The following is a 21,232-nucleotide window of genomic DNA, read 5'->3' on the forward strand; positions in this document are numbered from 1 at the left end:
CAGATTATTTCTGAGGTGTTTAACCACTGCTGTCCTAAAGAACATTCTGATTTGACTGAGTTTTTATCAAGTTCTTATGCTTTTATAACATACTATTTTCTCTTTCCCCCCCCCCTTCTCTTTTTCCAATCCTGCTTAAATTTTGCTGAAGTTCCCTCCTAACTCTAATTTTGTTGCCATTATTCCTTCATTCCACAAATTTATTCTGCAGATTAAAGACCAATGGAGACTGGTATACAATCCAGTGTGACATATTCTGTATCATTTTCAGTTTTACAGACTTCAGTGACATGGTCAATAGTGGTGCTTACCTTCTGCATTTTTCTTTCTGACAGTGCTATTTCACTCTGTTTCATTGCTATTGAGTTTATATATATATTTAAGAAAGGACAGGGAAAAAATTATTTCTAATATCTCTCTTCATTTTCTCCTTTCATGTTTTTACCCTTTATGTTTTCCTTATTCCCACAATAATTTCATCTTTCCTTTCTTTTTTCTTTTCTTTCTAAGGGCTTTTTGAAAGCCAGCTTTCAGACTCCTTTTACCTTGCAACAATTTCACCAGTCCCCTACTGTGCAAATTAGCACTTCTGGAGGCAAGAACAGGACATACCTATTCATGTTGCAGGGAAGCAAAGTAGTGACATTATAGTACTGAAGTAGACATAAATTTTGTGAGTTAACACACTGGTAGATATCTAAATGAACTTTTAGTTAGTGCAGGGTAACCTATCACCTCCTCATTTCCTTAGATTTGAAGAAGAAAAGACTAATATAATGTGGAAGAGAACAAAAGGGTGAATTTAGACAGTTTCATAATGTTAAAGCTCAGTGAAGTGATATAGTCTCATTTTTCCTTTTCATTTTAGAAAAATCAACATCCTACATTAAGCCACGTTTTCCCTTGAGCTCACTTATAATTTTACATCCTGCAGTTCTGTTTATGCTGAGGAATCTGTAGCTCAGGAACCAAAATGACACAGTGCTGTGCTTTGAATCTCTTTGGGTTTGTTTTGCTTGTTTTCAATCTGGACATTGCAATCAATTCTGCTGCCAGTGTACTGAGAACACACCATGTGTGTATGTGCAAACCTGAGTTGAAAGTTTGTCAGGTGAAGACAATGGGTTGCATCTTTATAAAATATGGGTCCACAACTGAAGGGTAAAAGAGGAAGGATAAGCACCTGAGAATTTCAAAAACTTTCATAAGGAATGGTGAAACAAATTATATAGGAAGAATGATGCTCAAGAAAACAAAGTTTATGAACACTGTGTTAATGTGCTGATGGGTCTAATACATACACAAGATGAGACATCTCTGAAGCTCAGTGATTTACTTGGGTTCCAGATTTTTTTCAATATCCAAAATCTTCATGCAGTAATCACTCTTAAATACTCTGCACATGACCAAAATTTCTTGGAAAAGTAAAGGTCAGAAGAAGCAATTATTCCTCAAAAGTGTGAATATGATGCAATCAGTCAGTCTTGCTGTCTCTGAAGCTCAGTCTGATTTACTTTACTTTACTTTTTACTTTACTTGTCATGGTAACCTTCAGCTTTTCCCCAAAGATGCAAACACCACACCTAAATACCTCTCATCCCTCATGCCCTACACAACGATTCCCACAAATGAACTCTTTCTAGTAAGTATACTCTTTGCAGCAATCCATCTTTGCATGACTTCCAGGTTCTAACTTCAGTGTTCTTAAACATTACTATATATTCCAAACTTGGACATGTTAAATGACTTTTCTTTTGAACTGAATCTCTGTTATTCAGTCCACCATGTGCAGACAGTTTTCTTCATGAGCTGCTGATGGGTACTTTGAATACTTGCTCCTCCATCCTTGAGCAAGTTTCTTCACAGTGTATTCTCCTCATGTAAAGTTTACAGTCCCTCAGTGGCTGTTGTGAAGTCCCAGCACTAAGAACTAAATTTTCTAGTTTTATGGGAATGTCATTTTTCCAATTTCCTTCCAGCTTGGCATGACTACTTTAGTCATCACATCTTCATAATGATCTCCTCTTACTACAGTCCTGTCAGGATTTACCTGGCTCCCCATTTTCTATTGAATTTAGTAGTGCAGTAATTTTGTGCTTCAACCAGAATTGAAGTCAAACATAGGCAGAGTGGGTGTCCTGTGTTCCACAGGCAATCTTGTCCATATTTTTATGATTTCTTTTAAATTATTATCTTTAATTTCCAAATCTTCTTTCATTAGGACACATTAGCCTTTTCCTTGTGGTTTGTCTTGCTACTGGCAGAACATCTATCTTTATCTGTGAGTCTGAGAGGAACTTGTGAAACCCCATCAGAGCTCAGTTTTGGCCAGGTCTCATGGTTTTTCCTTTGAGGGCATTAATACACATCTATCTGCTTGAGTGCTTAAATCTCAGCCAAAAAGAACTATGTTTTTAGGGTTTATGGTTCTATGTTAAACTATCACTGCCCCCAGATTGTTTTGGATTTTGGTTTGGGATTATTTTTTGTTGTTTGTTTTGTTTGATTCAGTGGGGAGTAGCTATCAAGGATTTCTAAGTTCTGTAACACAGAAAACATCTGTTTCTTCAGTTGGCAGGCTCTTACGGAGTTCCTGTTTCTGTATGAAAAGCTCCAGGCTTCTCTGATTTGGATGTCAGCCATATCTTCTTGAGCACTCAGAGAGCTGACTTTCAAGGCTACATCTGTATTAGTAAAATTATGGAGGGCATTTTGTGGCCCTGAGGACTAGTAGGATGAAAAGGCTGGTATCCGTACGGCTTAGCATTTCCTGTGCTCTGCTCACAAAATGATGGTGATGCCACAGAGATGGTCAGCACTAATTCCTGGCCTGTGCAGTTCCTCACTCCTGCCACAGAGGTGCTTGGTCTCATGTGGTAAAATCGTGAGATTTTACATCTTTGTTTGTTTGTTTACACAAACACTTAAGTAGGATGGGCCCTGCCAGACCAGTGGCTGAGTATGTGCCAAGGTGCTCTTTACTCTTCTGTCTTGCTTTGTTTGAAGCACTTAGTGAACCTAGAGGCCTTGCGTATTTGAGATGAGCAGGAGGAGGCTGAGCCAAAAAATACAGTGTAAGATGCACATCTGTAGTGGGAGTGACATGTGTGAGGCTCAGATGGACACTTAAGAAAACAGAGGGTTTGTGTTCTTAGGCGTGGTGAATGCTACATGGAAGTTGATACTGATTTCACAAGTTCTTTTTTCTGCAGTGATTGTCTTCATTACTCCATTGTGTGTGTTTAAATCTCAAAAATCCTCAAAGAAAGGGATGTGTCTGTCTTCAAGAACTAACTACTCTTTTTCTATTTCTAGATGAAATACTTTCACTGTGATATTTATATTTTGTCTTGCAAGACATTCTCCATTTTTTAAATGGAGAATTTCCTATTCTTTGGGGTTTTTTCCCTCTGTTAAATTAAACTGTAATGTATGGCTTGGACAAAAGATAAATGTTTTCAAAATAAGATCTTCTTGCTTATGCAAAGATTGTTCAAAATGTAGTCAGTAATAATTACTCAATTTTCCTCACAGCTCTCTTGCTAGCAGATCACATGGCATCTTCATTATTCTGTGTGCAAAGCAAGCAGTGCACAAGGTCCTTTGTAGTATGGGGAATTCACTGGGGAGAATGCAAATGAGCCCTGAAAACATGCCATATCAAATCTACGCCTGGTGTGAATTTACCAAACTTCACTAAAGCTAAAGGAGAAAGAAGGCTTATGCTGTGGTCAGGATCTGGTTACATTCTTTTTATGACTACCCCTTTAAGAATATGCTGTATCCTATATTTTTGTTCACAGAAAGTAATTAACAAATTGATAGTTTTCTAATTATCTAGTATTACATTATATCCAGGGCTGTGCTGGAATTTCCTGCCTAGCAATACAGTATAGTAAGAATCTCTTGGCTTTGTGTTTTAAGGAAAAATAATGGAAATTATGAATAGTATGCCACAGTTAGAGCTCTAGGACCAGATATTCCAAGAAGTAATTTATTAAATAATTGAGAAATTATTCTTCTACACTTCATCCTGTCACAATAATGGCCAAATTTTTTGTGTAATTCATTTTACCTATCACTGCATTCATTCCCTGTAAGGTTTCTAGAATTCAGTTTTGCAGAATTCATCTACTTTCTCAAGTCTTAGCCTTCATAACACTTTAATTCAATTGTTACCTGTTACTTTGTAAACCTGTACTTACAAAACTGTACTTACACATTTGAATATATCTGCCAAGGCAAGGAGAGAACAGAGTTCTGGGTATCACTTAGTAAATCTAGAATTTAGATGCCAGAGTAAGGTTTAAAGCAAACAATCCTAAGAGCCCAGTATTGCCTTCTCAGGGATCTGCAGTTCATATAAAATAATGCGGCTCCTTATATATACAAGTAATTCTTCTAAATCACTTCTAACAAATTACATTGGGTAGGGAAAGCATCTTCTCCCCTAAAGTCCAACATAAGATTGATGTAAATAGTAATCATCCCATACAAACAAATTGTTCAATATTTAGGGAGATTAAAATATTTCTTGGGATATAAGACTAAAGAAAACACTAAATTCAGATTTTTTTTTCTGGTGAACAGCCCAAGACTTTGATTTGAACTCTTCTTGCAGTCCAGAACTTAGAGAGTTAAGTCCAAATATGAGCAATGTGAGGAGTGTGGGAGGGTGTAGAAGATGAAACTTCAAGCAAGTCTGTGTATGGTTTGCAGCTTTGGAGGTGTGATAGGTTCAGTTTGGCACCAGTGCTGTACCAAGGGCACTTGTGGGCAGCACATCAAAGCATGGACTGATCTCTCCAGGCTCTCCTTTGCTGCTGCTACCACAGCAGGGATGGTGTGCAGATCTGAGAAACGTGGCCACTTGAGGAATAAAGAAGAGAAAATTGGGTTCCCCAGACTTCAACATTGCTCACTGTGAGTCTTGGTATTACAGCTGAGCATAGAAGTTTTTCAGAAAGTGAGGTGACACGAGGGAGAAACATCTGACTGAAGGATACATAGTGTAACCAAGAGCCAAATTCGGAAAACTCAACAGTGCTCGAGTCCTGAAACAGACCTAGCAGATTCTTCTCCTGCATTTGTTCTTCTTCTCTAATTCAGAGTTTTGTGGTAGAGACCATTTATTCTTGTATCTCTTTGATTGTTTCTTCTGTGTGTGCCCATTTTTATCATCAGCAGTAAATTCCAAGATCTTTCTGTGTCTTTATACTTTTTAGTTTTTGTTTCAGTATAATTTTCACTTGGCTGGAATTCTACATGGGCATTTCTGCCATTTGTCTCTTCAAACATTCAAAGTAGATTATTTCTTCTGTACCTTAAGCCAACTTGCTGATTGGCCCATCTTTGTAAACATTTCTGGAGAACCTGTGTATTCTTCCTTTGACTTGGTTCCACTATCTAGGTTATTTAGATAAATTCCTGTCTTTTCTTCTCTGTGTTTTCTAGTACAGAGATGTATTTTTAGAAACTATGAGATAGTGGCAATTCTTTTCCATCTTCATCATTATTTTATCTTCTTTCCAGAGACCATTTAACTATTTTCCATTGTTAGTATCTCCTCATCACTTTGCCTCTTCTATCTGACTGCTTTACAATTCAGTGAAGTATTGGGCCAGGTCAACCTCTTTCTTTCATTGCTTCTTTTTTTTTTTTCTTCGTTTCTTTCAACTTTCTGCTCTTTTTCCATTTTTTATCCAGTTTTCTCTTATAAGAATGTCAATTCTCAATCAGTCTAAAGGAAGAGTAAACTTGTCACATCCCTGGCATGCCTGATGGGGCTCTGTCCTGGCTCTTGTGGCTGCTGGACAAATTATAAACCCTTCTGAAAACTTTTGGTTTTATTGGAATTAACCAATTAGCCAATAATTGGTAATTATTGGAATTAACAGCATCAGTGATGTAAGGTTTGAGACAATAAAAAAACTCCTTTAGTAAGAAGCATAGAGGAGAGACTCCATTCCTGTCTTAACAGCCTGATGTCTGTCATTTTACCAATTAGCCAAGAGCATATACAATGGCCAAAGCATGTGCTAAAGCAGTAAGAAAGTTCACAGAATTGGCTGAGGACTAGAATAACCCCTCCTTCTAAAATTCAGGCTGCTTTGTGAAGACCTGGTGATATCAAGACTCAGTCACACTTTTATTTTCCTTTGAATATTTTGCCCTACCCTTTTTGTACATCTCTTTCCACTTTTAGTAGGAATGATCCCTTAAAATTCCCACACAAGCTAAGATCCAAATCTCCTTTTCTTCCTGCTCTTTTAGAGGGGTCGCAATGCACATAAAGAGGCTTGAATAGGTTTAGAAACTCAGTAACAGGGTTTCTGTCACCATGAACAGCTGCAAGTGAACCTTCTGGCTGTCTGCATGCCATCCAGTCCCTGTGCCTGCCTTATCACCTATAGCTATCAAACTAATTGATACCAACGTGGAGAGAGCAGAAGGAAGCTGCAAAAGTGCCATGTTTGTAGAAGGGAAAAGGAGCAAAACCTACTTGCCCAAGGCTGCTGGCAAAGTTTATCAGCTGCCAAATTTGTCTTGGAGCCTCAGCTGTGTACTGGCTGCTGCTGGACCATGGTTTATTGCATGCCTCTCTTTGATGGCCTCTATTTGCACTGTGATTCTTTTCTCTCTGTGTTCCCTCCCTCCTCTCTGCAGTTTGTCCTGTGTTCCTGTCCCATCAGTGCCATGCTGTGAGCACAGTTAACTCTCCTGCTAGTGACCAGCTTCATGAGTGGCCATGGGAAGCCCTTCCCTTCAGCAGCAGGAGGTTCACTGAGGAACCTGAGGGGGTCGAGGTACAGTTTCAAGCTCATCAGTTTCCTAAGAAAGCAGTGGAGATCACTGAAAGACCGATAATTGAATAAGCTGGGAAAAAACAACCCTCTTTTTACTCCTTGCTGCACACTTACTGCCTTTGGTGTTGTCCAAGTTCACCCTTGCTAAAAGTTGAATTTTAATGATATGTCACTGCCTGATTCCTTGAGGAGATTTAAGGGAGCTGTCTAGCACAGGCAGAGAAGTGAGGGAAAGAGAAGCACGTGATTCATAACACTGTCTTTCCAGAATCCTTCCATTCAAAACTTTTTAGGATCTTATAGATACAGAGATTATTTAACCCTTTCCCATGCAGTTAAACATATTCATTAGAGCTCTAGCAAGTAAGGCTGAAATATTGTTGTGCACAGTTCAGATGAACCAAAGAGTTCTCCATCTCTTCAGCACTCAGACAGGTAGAAATTTCCCCTGGAAAGACAATCCATGGCACCACACAACAAATGCATTTAGCATTTTAATATCTGGAAAATTATTCTTTTTTTTTGTTGCTGATTGATGACATGTTTGTTTTCAGGGAAAAAAAACAAACAAACCACATACATTAGTGAGTTTCTCTTCAGGGGAAAGGAATATTCTCATGTCCTAGGAGTCTTAACAAGCTGCCTCTGTTCCTCTAGCATGGAACAGCATGCAGCAACCTGATGCTGACAGTGAGACTGCTGGAGTTACTCCTGTAGATCAGGAAAATGCTTACTCTCCTTCAGAGACTGCCATTGCACAAGTTTCCTTCTGGAGTGCTGTTACACTTGAGAGCATTTATTAGCGTAGGGGGTTTTAACCAGGTAAGACTGAGGATTTCAGGAGAACCCAAGGAAGTGCCGCCTGGTTTTAGTTTGAGCATAGCAGCAGGCAGCCCTGATTTGCAGCGTGTGCCTCCGTTCGGAGCCGTACAGAACACAGCAGCAGCGCTGAGATGCAGGAGAAGGGAGGGCAGGGCATGGCTGGGGCTGCCCTGCCCGGGGATGCGGCTCCCGGGCCGGGCTCCTGCGGCACACGGATGCCTCCTGTAGGCCTGCGGGGGAGGGAGAGATGTTTGCAAATCAACCTGCCACTTGTATGCTCCATCAGCTGCTCCTGCTTTATCTCAACACACCCGTAGTGTCATCGGGGTAGTTATTTGTTGTCTGCTGAGCTGGGGGGGATATCCAATTGAATTAATTTTTAATGTGATACCAAGTTTTTTATTTGAAAGAAGCAGATATGATTTCATGGAGAAAAGAGATTTTTATTTTTTTTTAAATAATTTAAACATTATGTTCCTCAAGAATTCTTTTCTTTTTAGATAATTAATAAAGATTTCTCTGATCCTAGCAACTGTTAATGAGTTTCTTTTTTTCATCATTGGTGTTAACTACTCCTGTTAAGTATCTTTCCTGTTGTATTCCCAGCAAATAAAATAAATGTCAACTAAAAAAATAACATGACACTTTATTGACAGGAAATTAAGAGGTTTGTGTCATCAATGTATGTAAAGCAGTACTGGTAGCATGAGTCATGTGCAGCCGATGGGAAGACCAAAAAAACAAAGAGCAGAATGCAAAAAATAATAGGATGAGGCAGGAGAAGGGTTTTAAAGGGATGAGGGAAAGGTACTCAGAGCAGAGGCATTGAAATAAGAGGAACTATGTCAGTGTTTCGGGTGGGGAGAAAAGGGGAGGCAGGAAGAAAAACCAAAACTGAACCAGAATGGTGGGAGAGGTATAAAGCAAAGGGTCTGAGGAGGAGTAAAAAGAAAGTCAAGAGAGAATGACCAAGGGAGTAAAGGGAGGGGTAGCAGGACAATTGCAGAGATGTATTAGGATATCAAAAGAATGAGAAGGGCTGGGTGGAAAAGGACCACCCTGAAGAAGAGGGAATCTTAAGAGTCTGCCATCACCTCTCCATCCAAGATTTATAGGAGGTGCTGTCCTCTCCTTCTCTCTGGTGCTGTTGTGTTAATGTGTCATTTTGCTTGCTCCATTTTAGATACTTCGGGAAAGTCCTTTGTTCTTAGCACAGAAATCTTGTTAGCTCGTGCTCACCTGTGTCTGGCTCCTGCTGTTCCTTATCATTGATCAGCAGTGTGAGGTCTGCTAATGAGCACTTGTTTTGGCATAATTGACACTTAGCTCCTAATTGTCTTTTTCACACTTTCAAAAAATTGAGCAATAGTAGTTGATAAAGGATTTTTTGTTCAATGCTGTATAACAATATTACAGATTACTTTTAGTTAGGGTATCTTGAAATTATACTAATGATAGTTTCTCTTAAAACAACTATGAGATCATATTTATATTGCTTTAATAAAAAATGCAGAGTTTCTGAGTTTAAATGGTGAAGAAAAACCTTAAAAAGCTTCCAGTGATTGTGGGAACTCAGGAGGAAGTTTTGGCGGGTTTAGTTTGGGTTTTTTCCCTCTATATAATTGTTAAAAAAAAAACAACCAATTCTACCCTTCTGGAAGATAGAGTTTGTTTGGGGAAGGAAGTGGGTCAGGCTGAGCTCAGCAGGGAGATGGTGAGCTGCAGGTCAGTATGTTCTGTGGAGGGTGCTGCTGTGAACATCCCTTTCACCCTGTGTGAAAGCACCTGAACAGAGAGAGCAGTGATCCTCCCTAATCGTGCTGCCTGTTGGAAGCAGGCATTGCAAGACACTTTTCACCTGGAAGGACATTGGCCAATGTGTGGGTTAAGGACAAGAAACAGGGAGTTCAAAGCTATTTGAAGGGAAACGGAAAGCATCAGAAATGTAATCAATTCTGATGTCTTTGATTTCTTGGGAGAGAGGAGAGGAAAAGAGCCCTCTTCTGTTTCAGTACGGAAATTGCTAAACCTCATTTTAAAAGAGCACAAGAAAAGAGCAGGATGTAGCTGTTCTGAAATCCATGTACTGAACTTCATGAACTTACAAAGGTGCTTTTATACCTCATTTGATGTAAGACACGATCTACAGTATTTTAAAATAATCTGTGTCCAAATGCAGCATGACAGGCACCCCCCCTTTCTTACTTTCATCTGTTGTCACATATCACTCAGTGCAGAATAAAAGGATCAGTATTCTTTAATTCACCTCTTTGAAAACAGCAACCCTGTACATCTCTATGATCTTTGAGTATTTTCTTGTCTACTCTCATACTGTCTTTTATGCTGCTTTTCCGCTGCTTAGCACCAAACAGCACACACTGTTAAGCATACCAAGGAAAAATTCATTATGCTCTTAGTTCATCAAACTCCAAGGTGTTTTACAATGTTCAGTGTGGCAAAGAAGTCACCTGGAGTAATATTTTTCTTTCTTTCCTTGCCTCTTAAACTCCTCCCTGTCCACCCACTCAAGCTTCCCAGTTACCTTTTCCTCCTAGCAAACACTGACTTGGCTTTTTTTTCTCAGTTTTGATAATTGCCTGCCACGTATGTTAATTTTCAGTGATATTGGTCTTTTTTGTTCTTTCCTTGGCATGTTTCAGCTAGCTCAATCTAACTGCAAAGAGTTAAGATTTATGTATTTGATAGCAATGACTATTTCACATCCTGAGAAAAGATAGAGGGAGGATGCAGGCAAAATTCCTGCATAAACTACTCATAACTTGCCTTGGGTTTTTTGGGTTATTTTAATGTTTAAAGTCAATCAGCCAAGGCCTGGAGTAAAGAGATTGTGTAAGAATGAACCTAATTCACCCTCATATTTTCTTTCAAAATATATATAAGTTTAATGCTTAGTTGTCTTTAGTACTAATGAATGGTTTCGATTTGTACCAGCCTAATCTTCATTGTTGGCTTCAAGCTACTTTATGTTTTCTAGCGAACTGCTGTTAAATCAGATTTTGTTACTGTGTCAACTCTTTTTTGCTTGTTTGGTTTTTTTTTTTCCCCATAAAGAAGGCTAAATTAGCAATAATAATTTCCTTTGCCTACAACCTTGAATGGCCATATATTGAAAAGTACAATGTAGTATTAAAAAAAAAAAAATCCTGGAGATAAATGAATGGCAGAATAAATAATTTATGCTAATGAAATTACTGCAATTAGTAGTTCCACAATGACCCTTCTAAAAGCCACAGCTGTTAATGTCAGGAAGTGCTGTCACCGCTGACCTTATCATAAGAGAAAGTGACAAATTGAAAATGCAGGGAAGACCAATCCTCAAAGAGGTCTGTTGGGGAACGATTAGTGTTTTCTGAAAACCAGTGTGAATTACAACCAGCTGCTCTCTGGCTCGGCGTGTCTCCCATGCTGTGCCATTTTGTTAAGCTCCATAACAATAGTTATTTTGCCCCATTGAGACAAGTTGTCTCGGGCCACTTCCAGCTCCAGCGGAACCCGCTCCGTCCCTCACTGATTCCCAAATGAAACTGTTGTTAGAGGGCTTTTCAGGGCTGCTGAGGAGAGCCCTCTCATAAGGATCATGTGTGAGGAGGCTGTCTGTCACCGGGAAGAGCTGTACTGCAGGGTGCGTGTGTGTCACAAACAATGAAAAAAAGGAGAAAAGGGCTGAAACGCATTTCGGTTGGAAGCTAAATGCTGCTCGAATCTGCATAAAATGTCTATTCCTGCTGACTAGCCTTGCTTTTACAAGCAGTTTTTTAAAAGATGAATTTATGCTGCTTTGCTTCCACTAATGATGTTCTGGTTTTTCCTATTTGTAAAGCAATTTGCCTCTGCTTTCCCCCAACGCAAATCTTTGTTTATTTGGTTCTTGCTTTAATTTCTGTTTTTCTGATTGTAGGTGAAATAAGTATTCTTCTAAACTAGCTCTGAAAAGGCACAAGAAAATAATGAGTTTTCTTACTGAGAAAAATGGAAAGCCTTTCTGCATCAACCTGATTGTAATATTAATGATGTAGGCTTAAAACATTTGACTGCATCAACAGCCACTCATGAGCAATTTTCCCAAAGTTCCCTAAGCATTATTGACAATGCTTTGGTAAATTATGTGTGACTTTCCTAAGAGTTGGTGTAGCTCATTTAATTCATATTAATTGATTTTTAGACTTCCCTTGATTAATTGAACTGGGTTCGTCTTGTACAGAATGCAATAAATAATCATTAAAATGAGGGAGATGTGACTCCACAAATGATAAAGTTTAAGTGTGCTAGAAGTCATAGAGGACAAAATGAAAGTTAGTTACAGTGATGGAGTTAAATGGGTTTTCTTAGTATTTCTCTTTTAATTTTGCATACACTACTGTTGCTTAGATATGTATATGAATTTATTCTATTAATATATGTGGATAGAGTCCTTTAAAACAAACAGAAATTAATTCTGGGGGTTTCCTAGTTCTTCTTTATGCTGGGAAAGTATACTCTAATTCAAAGGACTGGAGTGGTATCTTGTATTTGCTAGTTTAGTTTTCACCAAATTTAGAAAGAGGACCTTCGAACTTCCATCCTGAACCCCTCTTCTTGCTGTCGGAGGTGAATAAAGACAGGCATTTTATCTCTGCATTTTTCTCAGAAACACATGACTTAATGACCATCTGTTAGCCGTTTTAAATGTGCCTGGCCTGTTTTGATTTTTATGTAGTATGTGAGGAGAAATTTCCAGTCTCCAGCTGCACAGTGGTCTCTGTGATGAGAGAGGAACCGCAGGTGGTGCTGTGTGGGACCCAGCACAGGGCCACAGTAGTGCTCTGGGGTCCCCTCTGCAGTGTGCTGAGGTTTGCTTGCAGCTGGAGTTATGGTTGGTGGTTTGATGCCTGGCTGCACACAGGGGAGAGCCCCCACTGTCACAGCCTGGAGTGGGTCTGAACTCCATGAAGTCATAGCTGCTTTTCTGGTTAATACCCCTTGAAGCTGAGAGAAGGTAATTTTAGCTCAGAAATGTTGCTGATTTTCTGACATTTTATGACACCTAGAGGCTCAGCTTTAGGGAGCACTCCACAGCGGTCTAAATCTTGCCCTCATTACATTTTTTTAGTCTATTTTTTAGAAGCACAGATAAGCAGGGATGGTACAACTTTGGAAATCTAAATTGTGGTGTCCAGTTCTATTCAAACTGAAATTAATGGCAAAAAAGCACTTAACTCCAAACAGAAATTTGATGATGTATGAAGTCTGTGAGGACCAGTGTGCTTAGGATAACCACTCTACTGTATTTCTGCAACCTAGAGAAGATTTCTCTTCAACAGAAGTTCCAGAAGTGAATAAGAAAATCCATGGAATATAAACTCTGCATGTAGCAGTATAGTGAACTAGTTTAATCTCTGTTCCTAGTTTCTAGGAGTGTTTATTAAAAAATAATAAAGTATGTTGAAGCACTGAGCTTCTGTAGTAATGAAGACTTGATGAATACCAGTGCAAAATTAATTAATTTATGTGCAAAACAGTTGGGGAAGGCTCATTTTTCTTTAATGGTTTTTTTCATGCTGACAACATTATATTTAGTGCAGACTGAAGAGTTTTGTGAATGAGTCATCCTTAGAAACATATATGGATATGCTTAAATGACACAGATACAATGAATTTCGGAAGGATTTCTTTGTTCCTGTGTTTCCATTTGTTCCATTTCTTTGGGTAAGTACAGCCACTCATGCAGGACTCCATGGTTTATGCTGATTTCATGGCTTCTGCCCACACCAGTGTGAGTGTCCTGAGTGCCAAGTACAATCACAACAAGAGGCAGTACAATTACACCACTCCAAATTATTTTCTGGAGCAAATAATGCTTTATAATATCCTCCTAGACAAAAAAAAGCAAGAGGCTGTCATGACACATGGAGAACTTGGTAAACGACATGCAGAAGCTCTCTTCAGAAAGGAGGCAGGCAGCAGCTTTCCAGGTAAACTATGGAAGCCACAACCTTTTTTTTCATTCTTTATAAATTATCTTTGTTTTATTGCAAATCATCATCACCTTTACATTACACTGATGAGTTGCAGAGTGGTATTTTTGTGTTTCATTGAAACTACCTGATTTTTGAAACTGGGATGGTTTTTTTTTGGTTTGTTGGGAGGTTTTTTTGCTTGGTTGGGTTTTTTTTTTGTTCAGTTGGTTTTGTTGGGTTTTTTTTATTTTGATTTGGTTCTGTTGGGGATTTTTTTGGTTTTTTTTTTTTTATAGAAGCTCTTTGAGTTATTTAGCTGCCTTTGGAAAGAGGAGACAATCCATTTAAACAAGGACAAAGTCTGGAGGGAGGAGGAGTGCAGTGGGGCTGCTGTGAAATGGTGGGAAGGAAACAAGTGCCACAGTAAAAGCTGAACCCAGGGACAGAGAAAAGGCAGCTCCATGTGTGTGGATGTTGTGCATGGCCAGTGACCAGCTGAGGGGTAATGAAAGCAGGAGGAACATGGGTGAAGCCTCTCCATGAGGTGTTGTTACCTGCTCGTGAGGCTGGTGCCACAGCCCCCAGTCTGAGCTTCTGCTTGCTGTGCTTTGGTGGTTGCTCAGCCCACAAAGACAGAAAGGAGGGGAAACTGCTTGGAAGCCTTTACCCCACCCCACCCACACATGCTCCCTAATCCCCTTTGCAAATGCTGAAGACATACCATAATACAGTGATTTCTTTATTAAAAACTAAATTTTTGTGTGCTTTTATGCAAATCAAATGCTCATCTGCAGCCTTTGCATAACATTGCATCTTGATGCTGCTGCATGAGGTTAATAATGGGAGCTGGCTGGTTTATTCCCACTTTGTCAGCTGAAGACCTTCAAAAAAAATGGTCAACAGACAAGAGTGGCCAAGGTTTTAAAGTCTGTTTTTTTCCTATTCCTGCTAGTAAATTATTAAAATGCTCTTTTTCTCTGATTTTTAATTTGATGAAGACCAAATGGTAATTGGACAATTTCATGTGCTGCCTGCTTTGCTGGCTGACAGACCTCCAGCTCCAGGCACTGTCTAGCCAGACACTTCAACATTGAGCCATTTTCACCCTGTACTCTGGAGCTTTACAGAAGAATATCAAAGGAAGCACTGTTTAATATTTTCTTAAAGAAAAAGACATAAAGTTAGCTCAAACAAGTTGAAAAATAAAGTGAGTGGAGAGCTTTAGGATCTCTACAGTCATCTGTTAAAACTCAGTATTACAGCTTTGTCAGATCAAATGGTCAAATTTTGAAAAGGTGAATTCAGTAGATTTTGTAAGATTTCAGGAGCCCACCAAATCAAGAGAGCTCTCAAGACCTTCCGTGTGATTAAAATTTAAGCCCTCGAATATTTGTCTTCCACTTTGTCTTATCAGCCCTATCCAGATCAGATTAACAAGGCCCCTCTGGTTAAAATATATCTTGATTAGCTCCCAGACAAAATGATTGGTAGGTTAGCAGAACAACAAAAAAACCCCAAACCCTGCCAAACTCAGAGTTATTTGAAACAATTCCTTTACATGTGAAAATATATTGTTGCTGGATATTTTTATATGAGTGTCTCAACTGGTAGGCAATGAATTGCTATTTCAGCAATCTAGCAGGTAGTTTTTGTTCATCAGTCTCTGATAATTCCAGCAAAGCTCTGCTGGAATTATCTGCTCAGAGTGAATACCAAGCATTTTCCATAACATCCTTCTGCCTTTAGGTTGGTGCCTTTGCTGCGTGCAGCAGCTGCCCCTCTTTTTCCCCACTGAGACACCTGATTGCAGCCCCAACCTCAGCAGCAGGACAGACATCTGAGCATCTCAGGTGAGCTGTGGGGTCTGTGGTGGGTGCACTTAGGCTGTCATTAGTAAATTATTTATGTCAACAAAATTCTGTCAGGTACAAACAGAAAAAAGGCTAAAAAATGAAAAGTCAATGCTTCTTGTTAGAGACCCACAAAACATGAATTTTGGTTTCAGTTCAGCTTTTGGGTTTCAGAACCATGCCTAATGACCTGAATAATGCATTAACTTTTGCCCTGTAGGTAGATCTAAAATCCAAACTTGCTACTCAGGAGGAAGCACTGCAACTGAAAAATCGAGATACTGAAGCTTTGATTGCCATGATAGGGTTTCAGACTGAGAAACTGAGCCAAGAAAAGGCCATTGCAGATGCAGACGAGCTAAAGGTCAGTCTAATTCTCCTGTTTACTGATGTTGAGCTATATTTAGCACAAAATAAACCTTCTTAGGTGAACAGTTTTGAACAACTTCCTCTCCAGGGAGGATAAAATCTAAAGAATTATTATACTTACACGTGTAACAGCATTTCACACCATGATTACCACTTGACCTTTCTTTACATTATGCCTTTTCCTAACCTTTTAGCTGTTTTAATGAGATGAAAGAACAATAAATACTGAGCTCATTCAAGCATTTAATGGATGTGGATCTTGAGAATCAGACCTATTTGTAATACAGGAAAGGTCAAAGAGTCATCTCTTAGCACTTCAGATTTCTAAAGGCTTTGAGACTCTAGGTAAATTGAACAACTCAATTGATACAAAAGTTCATTCCACCATTTTACAAGGTACAAACCTTGAATCTTAAGATTATAATAGCATTCCTGATAATATATGTCTTCAGCATTGACTCTCCTTGACTCTCCTTCTTTTTGCTCTCAGTTTAGTCTGTTAGCATTAGTTATCAACATCTGTGTCTGAAATGCAGAAGCTCACATTCTTTACTGCTCACACAGAATGAAAAGAAATGTATAATTTCATCAGGAGTCTAAAATTTCTATCTACAGTTGCAAGCATGGCTTTTGAAATAAAGTACCAGCAATGTGGAGTGCTGTAAAGTGAAGTTCCTCTGCCTTTAAAGTCTGGAAGGCCCATTCAAATCTGGCATTTTGCTACAAAATCTCATGTACGCTGTGTAATCGGCCAATAGTGCTGAGAAAGGATCTTAATTGACTTGTAATAGTTGTAAATGCCTCATTTTGAGATATGGAGACTTCAAGTTTCCAAGGATTTTATAGTTTCCAGATACTGACCAGCAGGGAAGACTGTCCTGTCTAAACATTCAAAAATGGTCTCTCATTTTCTTCTGTATTGTCACTTAAATACTTACAGCTAGATGCTATTTAATAGCTTTCCAAAAATTTTGTGTCTAATACTAATTTTATTAAGGGAAAAATGATTTTTGATACTGAGATAGATGAAGATATGATCAGGACCTTTATATTTCTCTGGATTATGCTAACTACAGACTTCAGCCTTTTGCTGATTCTTATCTCACATAGGACTTAAAAATGGCCATGAAGTTTCAAGTCCAAATAGTGCAATTAATTAAACTTGTACAAATGGGATCCAACAGTTCAACAATCTACCAAACACTTTTCAGTGATGCTTTTCCTGTATTGGTTCCATATGCTTCTGATAAATTTGGATGTTCAAAATACACCCTTAACACAATTTTAATTACTTCATTAAGCAGCTAGGTGAAACACATAGAGTGATTATTGTGAGATAATCACATCTTTGGGCCACTTTGTTTCAAGGATGAAGTTCAGTGCCTGACACTAATGATTACTGTACTCCACTGTTCATTGCTTTATTGCACTTCTGAAATGTTTTCATTGGAAATGAAAGTGTCATTTTGTGCTACATTAATCTAAAACTGTTTCATAAGGCTAATGATAGTTTCTAAACACTAATCTTCTCTCATTTTTTTGTTACCAAAAAAAGCTCAGCAAATGAGAATACATCTTAGCTAAGTAATTTGTGAAGACTCTTCCTAATTGATCAAAATATGTCACCCTTTAAACAATTATTTTTGTTTTCCTGTTCTATAGATTTCAAATTGGAGTTTACAAGAGCTTTTTGAGTTCTACAACCTTAAGCAAGTAAATACCTTGGAGGTATTGGCTTGGAGTGAAGTATCACTTAAGAAAGAATAGGTGAAAAATGGAAATCACTTGAGATCAGATTTATTAGGTCAGTCAGGATTCTGCATGACTGTGGTAGGGCTACACAACTGTACAGTAATAAAAAAGGGTTCTACCATGAGCATGACACTGGTAGGGTTTTAAAATAGTGGACAGTAACAGTGCTGTTATTTTGCTGGCCTTTATTGTGCTCTGAATGTTGTCAGACACAGCTGCTTACATGTGAAGGTGCAGATGCCACTGCCTTTTAAAACAGGACCTACCCCTTCAAAGACAGAAAACGTGCAGATCGTGGTGTGATATGTGTGACAGTGACACTAGCTGAGGATTAGGAACAAATCAAAAAGCTACATCACAGGAGATGAAGGACATATTTAACTTGATTAGTAACTTGTTATTTGTAATGTAATGCATATTGATTTTTAATATTTGTTATTTCCACAGACAGCAGCTGTGTGTGTCCTATCTAATAAATGTGTACATGGAAAATATCCCCGACAATTGCAGAAACAGGTTTTGTAAGGATATTAAATTCTTACAGAGGCTTTTTACTGCCAATGCAGAGTGCTTGATCTAAGTATTAACATCTTGATCAGTGTAATATCTTCTTTCTCTGTAATTAAACTAGGCTTAAGCAAGACCTGACAGGAAATGAGCCTGTGAGATGAGCATGAGGTACAAGGATAAGGATGAACCAAGTATAACTGACTTCAGCCTCAAGCAATGTATCTTTAAAAGAATGTATGGTAATCTGCCAAGTACACAATTGCTGATGATACAGAATGCCCCCCAGGTTTACTCTCCCAGATAAATTTGCTCCAATGAAATCATAATCTGCTTTTAAACAGATAATTAAATTGTTGCAGAAAGTTATGGAGGCAGTCAGATTGCATGTAAGATTGATGCTGATGTAAAGTCACTGATCTAAGCCACTGTTAAGCCAAAATAAGTGACTCGACAAAGCTGTTTGAACTGATGATTGTTTAATTTCCAAACCTGAAATTAAGTAAGTACAGTGTTTTCGTACAGTATATTTCCATTTCTCCTGTTCCCTCCCTTGTTTTGACCTGTGGTTTCAGACTTGAGGAATAAAAAGAAGACAAATTTGGCAAACGACAGAGGCTGGTTTGACAAATTTTATATGTTTTCCTATACATCAAAACTGGAGTGAATATTTTACTATTTAGGGAAAGCTCCAGTACAACACTACCAGTCACTGCCTTCTTGGTATTTCTTCTAATTATCTGAAAGAAAGCCCTTTGAAGGGGAAGAATGGGGAGTGAGGGGAAAAAAATTCATGGGCCTCAAAATCTTAGCAAAAGGTCTTGTTTAGCTCCAGCATTTGCATTTGAACCCAGATCATGAAAGGCTGGCATCTTACCTCCAGCAATGGCATAGGCTGCAGAGTTCCTCCCTGTGTTCAGCAACTCCTCAGCAGTGACAGAGTGCCCTAACATCCCCCAGCTTTTTCGTACAAACACCTTCCCTGCTCTCCTGTCCTGCATTATGAGACAACACCCCACCCCCCAAGCATGTCAGTCACACTGCTCACTTTGGTAACATCTGCCGATTTGCTGAGGGTGAGCTTGATCCCACTGTCTGTGTCACTGCCATGAAACTCTTCTGGCTGTGTCTCCTCACAGCCTCTCATGCACCCCCAGCCTCACCAGCACAGCAGTGCAAAAACCAGAAGAGACCTTGGCTCTGTGTAAGCCTGTAAGCCCTGCTAGGAATAACAAAAACATCTCTGTGTTACCAACCCTGTGCTCAGCACAAATCCAAAACACAGCCCCATACCAGGCATCATGAAGAAAATGAACTTTACCCCAGCCAAAACCAACATCCTGCCACATAAAGGGAAAGGGCCCAAGGATGGAACCTGGGAAAGCCACAAAGGTGATTATCAAAGGGACATCAGTTAATATCTGAGATGAAAAAAGAAAAGAATAGTTAAAAAGGGAGTCAAAAAGAAAGAAAATCGTAACTTCGTTTTCTTGCAGCTTGAATTTAGGGGGAGAAGATATGACCCTGCATCTCTCTTTTCTGTGTACCTTTGGTGACAAACTCAAGCCAGCCTGAGCACCACTGGGATTTATTGAATGCAGAACCAGGAGAAAATGAAAGGGAGAGCATTTCACTGTATTTATCCTATCTTCCCCTAATATCTCAAGCAAGACATAAATCACAAATAGTGCTTGTGACAGTGAATACTTCTGTGTTTTGGGGAAAATATTTTTGCTTTTTACTGAAAAACATTTCTAAACCAATTAGCTAGTTTTACCAGGAATCCAGTTTTACCTTTGAGATGAAAGTAGGATTTAGCTTTTTCTTCTCAAAAAATTCAACATCATATACACAGGAACTTCTCACATGCTGATGACTCTTTGTGAGATATAATTGACTGTGATAAGGAGCATATTTCTCAGAACTGTCTGAAGGTCGCCAAGAAACATTACTTGAAGGATCCAGACTTCAACCCAAATTATGTTCCTACAAAACCCTTTGCAGCAGCTGGTCTCTGTGCCTGGGCCATCAATATAGTAAAATTCAGTGAAGTATGTATATATCAGTTCTTGGACTGGCCCTGATGGGGGAATTTCAGTTAATGAATTTTTAATTATTTTAGTAGGCTCAGCTCAGTATTCTAGGGGGCATGTAACAACCACCAGAGATAAAGTGGTAAGTGTTCAATATTTGGCATGTATTTATTCTTAGTAGGAAGAGGTAAAAAAGATGTAGCTGTCCAGGGTTTTTCAATTGTCATTACAATGCAAGAGTTGGGAAATATTCTGCAGATGTACATGTTTCACTTGAAACATCCATCGTGGGTCTGGCTGTCTGGAGTGTAAGACAGGGCTTATCACTTGTGATTCCCTGGAGCACCTGGCAGCAGGATTGCTCCATTCATCCTAGCATTATAGCATGATCATTTAGTTACAGAATAGTAAAAAACTTATCAATTGTAGATGAAATCTACTCAAGTGTAGTGCCTGTCTGATTTCCAGCTGTATTCTAAAATCATGATAGCAATACATATAAATTAATTCTAGTTGGAAAGTGGACCCACTACGATTGCATTCAGTTCTGCTTAAGATATCCTTCTATAGTCTATCATAAAATCTGCTGTAGTCAGTAATGAGAAAAATCTTTGCCTGACTCATTGTTGTGTAGAAAGATGGGTCTAAAGCAAAGATATGTAATGAAGGACAACTAGGATAATCATAAGTCTTTCATCAGGAGTAATTTGTAATTTTTGTAATAAAGTGAGACAAATTTCCTCTGTAATGTACCAATGCAGTATGTCTTTTTCAAGGTGTATTGTGAGAGAGAACCAAAATATTGTGTGCTGGCTCAGGCTAACACTGAATTAGCAGCAGCTACAGGAAAACTAGAAGTCAGCAGGAAAAAGTTTCTTGTAAGTACTGCCAAGTTAATAAGCTTCATTGTCTAACTCCTTGAGCCCATTTAATTTCTTTGATTTACTTATTTATTTTAACATGTTTTATTTGTATTAATTTCATTACTATCTAGGTAAAATATTAAAGGCACGGTCTCATATAGGGATTATCACTATTTTCCCCACAAATGTACTGAAGGACATTCTGCAGTTTGGGTGGCAGCACATGAAGCTGTTAACCCAAAATGACTGAATTTCCTCGAAGCCATCAAGGCA

The 21,232-nt window shown here is 38.8% G+C and overlaps 1 protein-coding gene across 1 annotated transcript in view; it reads left to right on the forward strand.

Moving 5' to 3' along the window:
• Positions 1-21,232, forward strand: part of DNAH11 (dynein axonemal heavy chain 11) — a 76,339-nt gene that overhangs the window by 27,965 nt on the left and 27,142 nt on the right. The window contains 3 exon segments of the mRNA XM_033512550.1: positions 15,656-15,799; positions 17,467-17,532; positions 18,004-18,077. Coding sequence (XP_033368441.1) covers positions 15,656-15,799; positions 17,467-17,532; positions 18,004-18,077 — 284 coding nt within the window.

This window comes from Parus major, chromosome 2 (genome assembly GCF_001522545.3).
Source record: "Parus major isolate Abel chromosome 2, Parus_major1.1, whole genome shotgun sequence".
In the NCBI taxonomy this organism is placed as follows: domain Eukaryota; kingdom Metazoa; phylum Chordata; class Aves; order Passeriformes; family Paridae; genus Parus; species Parus major.